At 33.4% G+C, this 15,069-nt stretch overlaps 3 protein-coding genes across 3 annotated transcripts; 2 read left to right on the top strand and 1 right to left on the bottom strand.

Moving 5' to 3' along the window:
- Window positions 1-329: 329 nt before the first annotated feature.
- Window positions 330-6,274, bottom strand: LOC130644595 (U4/U6.U5 small nuclear ribonucleoprotein 27 kDa protein-like). The gene is made up of 7 exons (XM_057450260.1): window positions 6,114-6,274; window positions 5,976-6,038; window positions 2,987-3,101; window positions 2,460-2,566; window positions 1,932-2,002; window positions 725-783; window positions 330-397 (listed from the first exon to the last, which is right to left on the bottom strand). Exons 1-7 carry the CDS (start codon window positions 6,148-6,150, stop codon window positions 343-345), a joined length of 507 nt encoding a protein of 168 aa, XP_057306243.1. The 5' UTR covers window positions 6,151-6,274; the 3' UTR covers window positions 330-342.
- Window positions 6,275-6,285: 11 nt separating this feature from the next.
- Window positions 6,286-7,729, top strand: LOC130644593 (TM2 domain-containing protein 2-like). The gene is made up of 4 exons (XM_057450258.1): window positions 6,286-6,462; window positions 6,621-6,702; window positions 7,174-7,289; window positions 7,401-7,729. Exons 1-4 carry the CDS (start codon window positions 6,314-6,316, stop codon window positions 7,612-7,614), a joined length of 561 nt encoding a protein of 186 aa, XP_057306241.1. The 5' UTR covers window positions 6,286-6,313; the 3' UTR covers window positions 7,615-7,729.
- Window positions 7,730-13,117: 5,388 nt separating this feature from the next.
- On the top strand, window positions 13,118-15,062 carry LOC130644594 (uncharacterized). The gene is made up of 3 exons (XM_057450259.1): window positions 13,118-13,816; window positions 13,983-14,123; window positions 14,763-15,062. The coding sequence occupies exons 1-3, from the start codon at window positions 13,591-13,593 to the stop codon at window positions 14,939-14,941; spliced, it is 546 nt and encodes a 181-aa protein (XP_057306242.1). The 5' UTR covers window positions 13,118-13,590; the 3' UTR covers window positions 14,942-15,062.
- The last annotated feature ends 7 nt before the right edge of the window (window positions 15,063-15,069 follow it).

A 15,069-nucleotide genomic window follows, 5' to 3' on the forward strand; every position in this document is an offset into this window, starting at 1 on the left:
ATCCCTGCAAGCTGTTTAATCTCATTATCAAACTTATTGTAGCTTGGTATATATATAAAAAGTCGCTTATTAACCATTTTCTTCTTGCAGATGCTAAAAAAAAACAGAATTGCAAAAGCGAAAATCTGAAGGAAAAAAAGAACAATCTACTGGAAATTAAAAAAACAATTTTCGTAAATAACTACAATTTTCCTTAGGGTTTTTGTTCTTGTAAAATGCCGTTACATTTTATCGAACGACTTCTTTAACGATTTCTTTAAGTTTCGTTTGTTATCGTAGAACTTGTCAAATTTCTGCGGCCTCTATGCCACTGTTGTATTTACGCCTCATTATAGCATCACATTAACCAACCCAATCAAGAGGTCTGTTAAATCCGCCACGACGATTCATGTATTGTCTGAAATAAAAAAAATGCGACAATGAAAGAAGATATAACGAAAGTAAAAAACATTATCCTTTTAAAAAAAAGTATAATTTATTGTTGCATCAGTTATTTTTATACTTTGTATAATTTCTAGCCATTATCTCATCCAAAAAGTAAAAAAAAAAGATGAATGAATGAATAAATGAATAAATGAACGAATGAACAACTAAATAAATAAGTAAATGAATGAATGAATAAGTGATTAAGTGAATAAATGAACGAACGCAAGAATGAATGAATGACTAAAGTTAGAAAACATTAAAACTATCAAAACGAAGATATCAATCAGAATAACTATACCTGTATTTGGCGGGCTTGTTAATTTTCGCAAACCCCGAATGATCTGCGTGTTTCTTACCCTGAAACATTAGAAAGATTACATTACACAAGCCACCTGCAAAACTTTCGGAAAAAAGAACACTCGATATGTGTCACAAATCCAAAATATATATCTTGAAAAAACAGGAGCTATTAAATGTTTTACGATTTCTGCTTGGTGTTATTTTATTTAAGCAGAATTGATTAATTAAACGTCCTTTTACTGCAGCGAGGATTTGACATCCCGTTTCGTGGTACATATTAAAAGGTAAAATTTTAATATAGGTGAATATTTATCATAGCACATCCGTATTTCATTCTCAACAGAGAATGCTTCACCCCGATCAGACCTCTGATCATGACGGGCGAGTATAATGCGTGTAAGTCATATTGAAGAAGAACTACTTTGTTCATCACTAACATACTGCCAAGCAGTGAGCGGGATTCGATCCGCGGTCCCCAGAACTGGGAGCCGCAGAATATGACTTACACGCATTATACTCGCCCGTCATGATCAGAGGTCTGATCGGGGTGAAGCATTCTCTGTTGAGAATGAAATACGGATGTGCCATGATAAATATTCACCTATATGTATACACACCATCCGGATAAACTATCTGAGTTCATCACTAACATATTGCCGCACGTAGTGTAGTGGGTTCGTCTGCGGCTCCCAGTTCTGGGGACCGAGGATCGAATCCCGGTCACTGCTTGGCAGTATGTTAGTGATGAACAAAGTAGTTCTTCAATATAAAATTTTAATTATGCTTAAAAATTTCTTCAAATAATAGACCTTTCCCGAATTTCCTAATTATGTCAAACTCAATTAAAGAGGTCGATTCTAAAAATGTAAGATCTTTAGCAAAAGGTAGAACAAATTACCTAATTTTGTAAATATTTTTATTCGCTAAGTGCCTCAATTCCGAGCTGAAAGTTACGGTCAAACCCTTCATATAGCCGAGCTTCCTAAGAATAGCCTCGTTTTAAAATAAATATTTTCTTTAAATCTAAATAAATCCAACCAGAATATTATATTGCTCTAAAAACTTCATTTTTGTCATGATAATTAATTTTCTATCTGAATATCCTTATTTGAAGAGCACAGAAACACAAAATTTTGGATGACGTCATAATTATTATAATTCATGAAATTCGGGAAAGGTGTGTTGATAAAATAATAGAGGCATACCTTAGTTGTGTCAAACCCACCAATGCCCATTAGTTGTTGCATTCTGCGAGTCTCTTCGTCAACTTCGTCTTCTGAATGAAAACAAATGTTTTTAATCGACTTGTTTTTAGGTTCAATTTATTCAAATCAGGGTTTAAAAAGTTTACTACAATCAAACTGTAGCTGCGCGAATTCTGCTTTAAAATGGATACTTCACAATTACGGTTGTTTTCACATTTATTTTGTAATATATGATAATTTCACAACATAGTAAACTATTTACCACAAATTCGCACAGTAACAGAACACTTACAACACGAGTATAGTAAATATATACAAAAATGGCTACAAACCATTAAGAGATAAACAAGTATTAGTGCTGCATGTCGTGTTATATTCAATACAACACGACATGCAGCACTAATACGCACAACGAAAACAGTTCCCTAGACATTTATAAACAACATTTATGACGCCACACGAGACGACACGAGCACGACACGAGACGACACAAGAACGAACACAACTACAAATAAATAAATCACAAACCTTGTTCTTGAAACATTTGTTTCACCATTTGACGTTGTTGGTCGTCATCTTCGTTCTGTCGGCTATGACTGCGTTCATAGTTTCGATCGACAGAGGTATGGGCTGATCTGTAAAAAACAAAAGTTTTGGATTATCGTGGCTCAAGAAAAAAAAATTGGACATTGGGCACAGTAACTTTATGGCAGCAAAATGGTGGCATGTCTAAGATAAGCTCGCAGACTTATATATAATAAAATAACTTTGAAAGAGCCAGGACCAGATTAGGAACAAATTATGATGAATAAAATTAAAAATGACCGGTATAAAACATATTTGTCTATACATCGGATCCAGTATACTATAATGTTACCTTTACGAAGGTTAAAAAAACGAATTTTGAATATAGTAAACTTTTATACAATGCTTTCTTATGAAATATCAAAAAATGCGCAGCTTTAAAAGAAAAATCTTTTACGCGTCCTTAACTGCACAAAGGAATTAATAGAACTCCAGGGGTTGTAATTTTAAAAAGGACTATATCAACAAACCTTTCTCGGTCTCTTCTCTCTTCTTTTCTAGGCCTGTAATCTCGACCATAATCTCTACTTCTTTCCTCTCTCCTTCTCGGCTCATCTCTTGTTCCTCTACTGTGTCTGTCACTCACTAAATGGTCAAATAACACACGTTTACTGACTTGGAATTTACATTGTACCACTTAATGTTAGGGGGCAATAAAAGACTTTAAGTTTTTACTCTAACATAAAATTTGAACAAAGAAATAAAAATATCTTAAAGATTTTTTATAAACTTTTTCTCATTTTTCCAATTCCACTCCCTAATTAACACCTCTTTTTAACTTCTTGTAAACACTAACACACATCTCCTGTCAGAGGTCTGATAGGAAATAATAATCTCATATATTTTTTATACAAATCTATTTTACATAAGGCCAGGGCAATTATTTCATCTATGAATCATGCAGTCTTCTTATTTAACACACATATACAACAAACATTGTGTTTAAAGCTAGTATTCTTTGCACACTTTCTGGGTATATATTTCAGTAAATCGCAACTGGTCTAAATCATTATGTACACCCCTTAGAATACCACGAAACTATAAACAACTATCGTGTTCAAGAAATGATAAAAACTTTAATAATCATTAATTATTAATTATTTAAATAAATTCACTCCCAAATTTATATTTAGATGATAATTCACATAGATGGTCAAGTTTTGTTTGAGTGCATTAAAACATGTTGGTTGGTTACAGTTATTAAATAGACAAGCTAACAAAGTAAACATTAACATTTCTTTTCAATATGCTATCTTGAATTTCATGAAAAACTTCTACTTACACTTTTGCTGCAAATAACATTTTTTCAGATGCCTAAAGTTACTAAAACAAAAAAACAGTGGTGGAAGCAATTCGACACTTTGTTTTATTTTGTTGTATTTAGTGTGAATGCTGGCCCACACGAGTTAATGAATGGTGTGCAGTTGTGTGTTTCCTCCTGACAGGGTATAATGATTATCTCTTATGTGTGTGTCAGAAAAAGAAAGGAAACAATAAAAAGATGCATAAAAGAGGTAGAAAATAAAGCAATGTTGCAAAAAATGGTAAAAGAAGCAACTAGAAGTTGTAAAAACAAAAGGAAGGGGAAACCATTTATGAGATTAAGAACTGGAGAAAAGTATTGTTATTTTGAGTACATAAAGTAGAGTTTTGCTTTCCCCAGCACCCTCACTCTTTTTCACCAATTTTTGAGAATGGAGAACTTTACACCAATTAAAAGGTAAGGATCAGTATATTTATCAGCACACCTTTGGTCACAGCTTATCACCATGTTTAATAGCAAACTAAAATCTATTCCTCTGGCGGTTATAACTGCCTGACTTCAAGGGGTTTATGAAACAATAATTAATTTGGTTCAAACTTGCTTATTTTCTCTACAAATTATCTGACTGAAAAAGGTTAATAAAGTTACACAACACCTTTTACTTAAAAAGTTTTCTTTTTCTTAGTAAGTCAACTAAATTAGAAACGCGAGTTTGCAAAAATTCAAAAATCACCCAAGTTTGCCATTGGCATTTTTGGCAAGTGAGCACCCTCATTATGTTGCAATATCTGTATGGGTGCTGTTTACCAAACTTGCCTATGGGCTGCTATACAACCGAAGTATGTTTGTCAATCTTCAAGCTGATAAGATATGGTAGTTTGATATATATAAAGTTAATTAGGCAGGACGTCAACCACAGTGGCACTGACAGTGACGTATCCAGCATTTTTTGAGGGGATACCAGACTGTGGGGAAAAAACAGCAGGGGTCTGGGGCACTGCGACAGTGAGGGGTTTAGGGGGCAAATTTAAGTGCCATAAACAACTGAAAATAGTAAGATATCTACCTTTGAAATGTTGCCAGAAATGCTTAGATATCTCTCCTTATCTCCTTTCTCTGTCCTTTTAAGTTTCAATTTTGATTACAGGGTTCGAATTAGAAATGTAAGGTCGGTTCGCAAAAATTTCATCTAGATGTGGCCTGGGAGGTGTTCCCAGGCCACATCTAGATCAATTACTATTTTTCTATCGCTGTTCTTTGTTCTTAAGTTTTCAAAATCTGACCTAAAACAGCATTTCTATCGCCACTTAATATATTCGATTCTCAATTTTATCATTTTTTTTGCAAAGTGATTCGCAAAAATGGCATTTTGATTCGCAAATATAGAATTGCGAACTGTTCATTCGAACCCTGGATTATTATGCTGTCATCAAGCCCATTAAAAGATATACATAGAGAAGCTAGGGGGTGAAAAGATTTTGAGAACACACAACCATGTTTGTAAGAATGTTTTTCACCTGTTCCCAATATGAAAAGAATCTTGCACTTCATTATTTTTCTTGACTTTTGTGCTGAATTCAAATACCCCATCTTAATGTTACTCCTATTTCCTCACATAAAGCGTAAGGTAAATTTATTTGTGAATGAACAGGGCTATGATATTCTAGGAAAAGCGCCAGTGGCTTATACACAAATTATGAATAAACGCTATATTTTTCTTGAGTAAATACTAGATAATAAGTAGAAACAAAAGATAAACTCATCATTTCAAGAGAAATTTTATCTTGAAAATTCAAGTGAAACTTATTTTTTTGGCATCTGAGTTTGGGTACACATACTGGTCTACCAGTATTGAATTTCAACTGGATAATTGCTGACTGGGAAAAATGTTGTGTCATTAGTTTTTCACCAATCTTGTGTTGGAAGTATGCATTATTTCAGTAGCCTAGCCATAAAATAACATATAAAATGCTTGTGATCTCATTATATTGTAGCTAGCTCGTCATCTAGTTACTAGAGAGAGAGCTAGTTCTATTAGACCACAGATGGGTAATTTTACCCCATCTAGTAAAAACTTAAAGTGCTGTACTGTAGGGCATCCCCAGTTAAATTTTTTATTACTTTTAACAAAATATACCTATATGTAGATCAGTCTTTACGTTTTAGGAAATGAAGTAGAATGAAAACTAATTTACCATCTCTTCCAAACTTATCAAATTTAGGCTCGTCTTTTTCACGACTTCTTGAACGCCTTCGATCTAAAAAAAGGGAAAAAATTATGTGGAAATGGTAAGGTAAAAGTGAATACGAAAGTTTTGGTTTAAAAAACTTGCCTTTTCTTCTTGGTGATCGTGAACGAGATCTTCCCATTTAAAATACGAGACAAATAGCTGGCCAGTATTTTTAACAAAAGTTGAGCAAAAGCTGAACAAAAATAGAACACAAAACGTTTGTTGTGTATCTGTGTTAGGATAAACACGAACGTCTGGCCTGTTAATCTTCAACAATTATTCCGTGCGTTTTTAACACGAGGATGTTTAGCAATGGCAGACGAAAGATGATTTTAGCACGCCTTGTTGTGCTATTTGCTTTTATTGCTGAAATAATTTGTAGCTGCAATGATACTAGTTGCAACAATAAACAGATTAATCCATTAGGTCCATTAATCCAGTGCTCCTTTCTGTAAGTACACTTTCGCAGCTAGCTGAAGCACCACCCCCTCCAGCTAACTAATAGTTTGATGACCTTACCATTTTAGCTGAATCTATTTTAGTTATCCGCTTATTTTTTTGATATAACTACATACATAGCTAACTAGCTACATTTATATACTAATTTAGCCCAGATGATTTTGTAATATGTGATGAACCGGTAACAGTAAACAAATCTGCAAGGGAGACATATGGATATGGTTGCTACAAGGTAAACATATTGCTTTTACAGTCTGTCTTACAAAACTGTTTTCATCTAGTTTGTCTGAAAATCATAAACAATGCCCTAGCTTATCATATCAAAAGCCAGACCATGATTTTAATTTAGTTCTATTATTATATTACCTCTTGTAGAAAAACTTTATCCATACCAAAAAAAGTTCTAGCTGGGTTTCGTTATCATATATCATAACCGGACATCATTAAAAAATTCTGTGCTTACACAATCCCTTGTTTATTGGTTTACCTTGAGTGGATGTTGTGAGTACCTGGGTACACACTGACATTTCCCACAAAAGAACTTCAACTAGCTGCATAATGTACATTATTTTTTTAACAACATTAAAAAGTGTAACCTTAAACCAACTAATTTGAAATACCTTCTTTTAAACTATCTAGAAAAAAAAGATGTCATTTTTTGAGGAAATAAAACTGTAATTGTAACTGAATATATTTATATTAGTATGGTGGCATTCGATATGAAGATGTATTGTTTACGAAAGTTACGTGCACAGCATTAGAAGGAATTGAATGTTCTGGAAGTCGCTCGTTTTTGCGTGGAAATGTTCCTTGTATAAAGTAGGCTTACATATTTTTATTTTCAAGCTTCTGTTATAGCACTAACATCCATAGAGAACAAAATTAATTTGTAATCAATTTTTAATTTTTTTTTTATTTTTTTTTTCATAGATATACTGGGCATTATTTTGTGACAACATTACTATATTCTGTTCTTCTTGGTTTTTTTGGAGTGGATAGATTCTGCTTGGGACATACTGGCACTGCTGTTGGAAAACTATTAACAATTGGAGGGCTTGGAATCTGGTGGTTTGTTGACATCATATTGCTGGTCACTGGAGAATTACAGCCAGCTGATGAAAGTAATTGGAATCCATACTATTGATGGTGTTTTGTTGGGTTTTTATATTTATTTTTGAATTGTACATATTAGAACAAAAATATTTTTTTCCCAGTTCTGTAACAAATTTATTTTTGACAAAAGACCTTTTGGTGAGAAATTTTTGTAGAAAGATTTACGCGCCATTAAAACATTCTGGTTAAAGGTTGCTTCTCAACTTCCGCGGGATAAACAGAGGGCAGAGGGGCAGTTAGTTGTTCTGAATTAAAATCTTAAAATCTAGCTGAGGATAGTAGATTAAACTGGTACTTGCAACCGTTTTTTGCAAGCAGGGCTGGAAAACAATATGGCTTACTGTGCATCAACCAGTTTTTTCCCAACTGCTTTTCTCGTGAAAAAGCGAGGAAAGTTTCGTGAAATCTATGCGGAAAAGGTCCAATTCTCGGTAATGCTCGGGAAAATTCTCAAATTTTGTTCATTTCTTTAACTTCCGTACTATTGGGAATACACAATAAAAACACATAATAACAGGAAATGCAATGTATTCGGTGTAGATGAATGTATTTGGTGCAGATGCGACGTATTGATGGTGAAGATGCAACATACAAAAAGAAACTGTTCTACAAGCCTAGTCTCTTAGATACTCTTAGCCGTTTTTCATTGCTGTCTTTAATGAAACCACCTCTTGATGTGTTGGAAGATCATGTTTGCTTATCATCCTGTCTGATACGTTTTCAACAGCGGTGGAGGCACCGCCAGATCGAAGTGAATGTAAACCTTAAGGTTTAAGGTTTTTCAAAACTGTTCTAAAAATATTTTTCGCGTTTCACATGATAGTTGTTTTCATATGATAGTTAGACAATATGAAAGTTTGACAAAAGGATTTTCATTGGCGAATCTGTAGAATGATGCCCTAGATAGGAAAAGTTGTAGCAGTACTGGAACCAATGTTTAAGGTTGTCAAGATTTTTTCCAGATACCGTAAGAGGTCCAAATGCCTTTACCCACTCACGACCCGCATTGTATTGTTATATATTCAAGGCTAACAAGTGTATTAAAACCCTAATCAGGTACGCTCGCCTACTTAAAATTTGGCGATTAAAACGCAATGGTATTACACTCAACACTCAAGTCATAATTTTTAAACGCTAAGCAGTGATTAAATGCTTCAAATTCTCATTTTTATTACAAAAGTATAAAAGTCGCTTAATTAATTCACAATTATTGCACCTTATAGATTAGTTAAGGGTTAGAAATAACACGATAATGTCACAATGATATAAATTCAGAAAATCCCATAACACTTTTCTCTGTACATTTATTTATAAAAAAAGGATCCACCACTAGAAAATTTTCAATAGACAGATACAAGTAATAGCTAGAAATAGGCTGACTTCCACATTGGTGGTTCAAGAAGAACACTGCGCTTTACAATACTCCATGTGTTACAATGTTCTACCGATGAGGCTCGTGGGGGAGTGCAAATTCAATTAAAATCGTCTTGTTAAATCACTTTGAAAGTATTTTAAGCTCTTTTTCCGCGAAAGTTCTTCCACAAATTATACGCCTAAGCTGTTCAACGGCAAAAGTTTATTTTTGTGAGAAAAACAACAAATCGTAACTTTTATTGTAAAATCGCAATCTGCGAAATATTAACTCTCGCGTATCCTGAAAGTTTATTCCCACGAAAAAGTAGCCATTTTTTGCTGATTGATTTTCGAAAAAACTTTCTGTTCTTGAGTTTATCTTGGATTTATTAATGATGACTTCTGCTATAAATTTTGTTATTTCCCAACCTTAGGGCAATTTTCACTGATAGAAATTTTCCCAATTTTTTTAGAATTTTTCTTTATTTCATGAAAAAAAATTTTTGTAACTCAGGTGTATATAATTTTTTTTGGACGAATTAATTTTTGGGAATAGGATTAAAAAGAGTAATGAAACAAATACTAGTTTTTAAAACCAAAGTGTAACAGTGTAAGTACCGCAATTGCAATCTGTCATTTATTCGGAACTTTTTTGATGCAGATAGGAATTTAATGATAACTTCATCTTTACGCTTACACTTATAATTTTATTTTAATTAATTAAAAAAAATTACCGTAATGGTACAAAGTAATTTTGTTAATTCCTTTTTATTATATCAGTCCAACAAAAAAGTATATACAACATCGTTACCAATAGAGGTTTGAGGTATGTGCATACTATAATTACAATGTTTTGACGTCACTCGCAAAAATTAATTCAAGTAACAGAATAAACTACCCATATAATTATTTATGTGCAAACACTACTAAAAAAATTCCTGCAGGAAATTCTTTTCTCATGTTCCCATGTTTATAAATGTAAAGTTTTAAGAAACAAGACTGATATATACTTCTAACAATAACCATCTATAACCTCAACATCGCTATAGTGAAAAAGCTATGTAGTACATAATCAGGACCAGTCATCTTCTCAGTCATCATGCCCAAATAATAGAGTACAATGTCTAGTGTCAGAAGTCAGTATCATTTAAAACTTTATGACAAAAACATGGTTCTTTCCAAAAAAATTTTAGGCACTTAAATTTCATTATTTTTTATATCTTCTTGATATAATAGTGTAACCATTCCAATGGTTACACCATTTCATTGTTCTTCCACTGGTGTGTCCAGAAGCTCTTTACTGTATGTTCTTTCAATACAAGTCATTATTTCCTTGCTATACCATCTGCAAAAGCTTTTGAAATAATGTTCGCACTTACACTACTTTGATTCCATGACTGATGAAGTTGTTCTATAATTTGTTTTTGTTTCGCAGCAATATTAACACCATCTGCTAAATCAGCAGGAAAACCTGATAAATTTCTTTCTTTTAAGACATCAGTAAGCTTTTGAAGAAGGGCTTCCGTTTCCACAATATGCTGTTGCGCTAACTTAACAGGATAATGTTCTGTGTTTGATTTACTGATACTTGTAGCGATTAGATCAAAACTTTGTTCGATTTCATCAAGCAGAGCAGGGAAAATATCTTTGTTCATATTTCCAAGACTGTTAATGCGCTGTTTAGATGACATATTGATGGTTATGGTTATGCTATAATTTAAATAACATAAAAATAATATACCTTGAATAAAATTTGCAAGGAATTTTGTGGGCCTAACACAATATTGATATCTATTTGCAAAATTCAAAGTTTTGTGTTGTGACTGCACTGTATGTTTCTAAGTGCAGATAAGGCACAAACGCCCACATATATACAGGCGAGTTCAGGCGACTTTTCAAATAAAATTGGTGGTTGTCCCCCGAAACCGCCCGCACTTTCCCGAACTCGCCCAGAACATTCCCGAAATTCAATTCCTTGTAACAAACCATGAGGACGATGGGTGGGAAGAAGGCGCTTGAAGAGAAAGGAGTTAATAAAGTTTATATGTAAGTTATTTATAAAGTAAACTTTTTCAAAAACAGTTCTTCTAAGAACTTCGCTACCACATAGTAAGTTTATTTTAATTTTTATAGTTTTCTTGAATCATATATTAGTGTCTGTTTTTTTTCTTTTTTTTTCAGGCATTGTTTGTGCCTATGCTGGTTTTTTCGGGCAAAAACTTGAATTTTTTTCAAAACGCTGAACTCGCCCGCACTTTTTATGGCGTATGCGGCTTCTTATCGGCACCTTCGTTCTAAACTCCTCTCAAGCTAAAAAAATAACTTAAGGTCACTATAAAAATGTACCTTAGCTGTCTAGTTACACATATATAATACAGCTAGACATGGTGCTGTAGTTTAGTGGCTGGACCATACGTTTCTAAAGTTAAAATTATTGCAAAATACAAGAAACCTTTTCCATAAAGTTTTCTTTTTAGAAAGGGGTTAAAAAGATATATATAGCTAGCTAGCTAGCTAAGTTTCTGAACCCTCCTTATTCTTATGGAGTTGTATGAAATTTTACGAAGACAAATTGCACATAGTTTTAGGACCAGAGAGAGGTACTTTTAGGAGTAAATGTTGGCCAAGAATAATACAACAATAATATAAGGTAGTTAGTAAACAGTAACAAGAATATATAGCGGAAACAGATTTTATCATGGTCAAATATCATTCCAACTCAAAGTAAAACAATGTAGCTAAATATAACCGTTTAGTTTAATCTATGTGATCTGACATCACATTCAGCTTGGCAAAGTTTATGTTGTGGTGATGGAGACTATAACTTTTAGTACATGCAAACAAACTAGAAGTTGCTGTCCGCACTCGTCGGAGTAGGTTGTCTCTTTGTACTCCGTCGGAATAATACAAAGAGACAACATACGGAGGAACGAGGTTGATTTTACATTTTCTATTAAAAAGTAGTAAGTTTATAAACTGTTAAATTGCTTTTCGATTGTTTTTATAAAGCTGAGGGGGCACGAGGGACATTTCCATGTGCGTGCTATACAACATTGCTTCATTGCACGTGCTATGGGACATGTTGCATAGCGTACACATGAAAATTTCCCTTGTGTCCCCTAAAGGGGGGCTTTCACGAAGCGGATTGAACATGGCGAATTGTATCTGAGCATGCGCAGTTTTGTTTTGATTTTGCATCGAATTTTTCGCTGTTGTTTTTTTGAATAATTAGCTGAGTATATGATCAAATTTATAAATGAAAATAAATATTTTTAGGATTAAAAGAAATAACACTAAAATTATCATGTATATGATCAGTATATGATCAAATTTATAAATAAAAATAAATATTTTTAGGATTAAAAGAAATAACACTAAAATTATCATGTTGTAAAAAATATGTAGTAAAATAATTATTTAAAATTTTGCTTTTAATTTTTGAAAAGATTTCACTCAACTTCTTATGAAAACATGTACCACTTTACCATATATCCTTTTTCGGAATGGAATCAGAACTCAGTTTGCGTTCGGCAAATAACGACAGAAACGGTAATTACAACGTATTTTAACCTCGTTCCCCTAGCGCCTGCTGTATCTTTTTTATATCGTGACGTCGAGACGAATATGTTCGTATCGCTGCCTACCCGAAGTTGGAAAAGATACAAGATGCCCTGGGGACGAGGTCGAACATATTTCTATTTTTAATTTTTAAACAATTGGCAATTTTGTATAATCTTGTAAAAAAATGTGTTGCCAGTGACCAACCTAGTGACCGTGACCTCTTTTCGCTTTTTTAATATTAAGATTAAAGAAATGTGCAGGGAGAAGAGGCTGCAACTCCGCCCTTTCCATATTTCTGAGAAAGTTTTAATTAATGTAACCAAAAAAGTATTAAACTTCTGACATGCCCAGTTATAAAAGTATAACAGTACTTTTTGCTCACATCAGCAATAATAGTAACTGTAGTGAAATAAGTGAAACTAGATAACAACACCATTAACATTTTACATTATACAGGTATTCATCTGCTCACTTTGTCGGATAGATTAATATAAAAGAAATGATATTTTTTTGTTAAAAAATAAAGGAAAGATAGGCAGATGGTTTGTAATAAAAATGTGTACATGAAAAAAGTTAGATTATATTGGAAAACAACGTTGAATAATATAAACTACAAATAAATCTAACGTGTACAGGGAGTAATTTATAAGCATTTTCAGTCAACAAATATTTTTAGAATTTTTTATATATTGTTTTGTTTATAATTACTTTATTATGAAATAAAATATTTAGCATTTTGTTAATAATATTATTTTTTTCTATACCTAGCCTTATTTTACAGGAGCATATGAAAATTCTAAAACCCCCGTATTATTTTGATATGTTCGTTTTAAGCTGCGCAAAACATATTTAGCAGCACAAGATTAATAGAAGAAACGTGAAGAAGGCAGACAAAGAAAAATGGTAGAAATGAATGTATTTTTGAAATAAAAATGTTACAACAGATTTGGCGGGTAAAAATTTAAGACACGGTCAAGTAGAAAACACAAAACAATCTCTCATACGGGCAACAAAATATACCAAACAAACTTCATAGTAGAAGAACAAGAGAGCACAGTTTTTTTTATGCATGTGTTGATAAAACTTAACCAGCATGTACCGTGGACCCTGCACGAGTGTTTACCTTCGTCCTATGTCATATTTCTTTTTATTTTTAACTCTATCAATGCAAATGGTCTCTTTATGTACAAGTAGTTGGTACTCTGTAAAGCAGACAGGGGTCACCATGCATATGGGACTGTGGAACGTGTGTAAGGACAAAGCAGATGTGATTGGTCAATGTAGTTTTTTACCTGAATGGCGTGACGATATCCCAGTAGGTAGGTAAACCATTCCTATTCCTGATCGCGTCTGTTAGAATAAAGCCAACAACAAACTTAGTAGATTGGTTTATTAAACTTTTACTTAATCTCGTTCTCAAGGCCTCTTGCCTCTTTTACAGGAAAACCCTGGAAACGTTTTACTGTATCCATTTTCAAATTTTAGACAATTTGACCGCTATTCGAGCATTATATTCAATGGCGGTCATGATGTTGCTTGGTGCGCTTGGTTACCCACCGTTTTTTAAGCAGATGTCTTCGAGTGTTTTAAAGATCGAATTTATGGCAGTACTTGCAACCATCGGAGGTAGGTCACGAAATTGTTAAAAACTTAAATTCTGCATCAGTCTGCTAACATAAATGGCAGGAGAATTCAGGATTTTAACCAAGCTCGACCCCAGTACCCTAATAATGGTCATGGGGGCGAGTTTTTTTTATAAGATTTCAAGGAAGCAATTTGAAATCTCTACTTTTTTTAGCTTTTTAATAACCTGTGTATACATGTGCACATCGTTACTGCGAGGGGTACCGGGTCTTCCTCTTTCTAATCTTTTCTATCTCTATAATAATAGCCGTCGTCTGTCTGTCTCTACGCGGACTCCCCGCTGAGTTAGAAAGTGATGTTACGGAAACACGAATATCAAATGCGATATATTTTTACCCGCTTTGTTGCGACGGGTAAAATAAAGGACGGGCGAACCCGTGAATTTTTCCACGGGCAACGACTAGTTCTATTTAATAATATCCTTTTAATCTATTTAATATCGGTCTGTGCGTCATGCTACGGAAACACTAAATAGCAAATGAGATATATTTTTACTCTTACAGATTGACTTTTTCATTCAAAACATTCTAATCACTCCAGGAAATACTCGCGAACAATCCTTTCAATGGCGAATTTCAGCATCAGGTATTAAGAAAGTGGTTCTCTATTATGTTTCTTTAGGTGTGTGTTCTTTTATCGCCATGTTGGTGATAACACATCAAGTCAACAGCCTCGATACAAAACCGATATTTGGTTATTCTTATGTCATTGGTTGGGTAGCTACTGGCCAGTCATTTCTAAGTGCCGGCTTAATATATATCGCATCGAAAGATAATGTGTATGTCGAAGGTATATATTAACATTATATTATAATAGACCCGATGCTGTCGTTTCGTTTAAAAAATGTCTTTTGTAGAGTGTACTACAAATTGTAAAGTTTTATATTTTGTTATAAAAGTTAAATTTTCAAACGAAATGCTAGTTTCTT

This window comes from Hydractinia symbiolongicarpus, chromosome 5 (assembly GCF_029227915.1).
Source record: "Hydractinia symbiolongicarpus strain clone_291-10 chromosome 5, HSymV2.1, whole genome shotgun sequence".
NCBI lineage: Eukaryota > Metazoa > Cnidaria > Hydrozoa > Anthoathecata > Hydractiniidae > Hydractinia > Hydractinia symbiolongicarpus.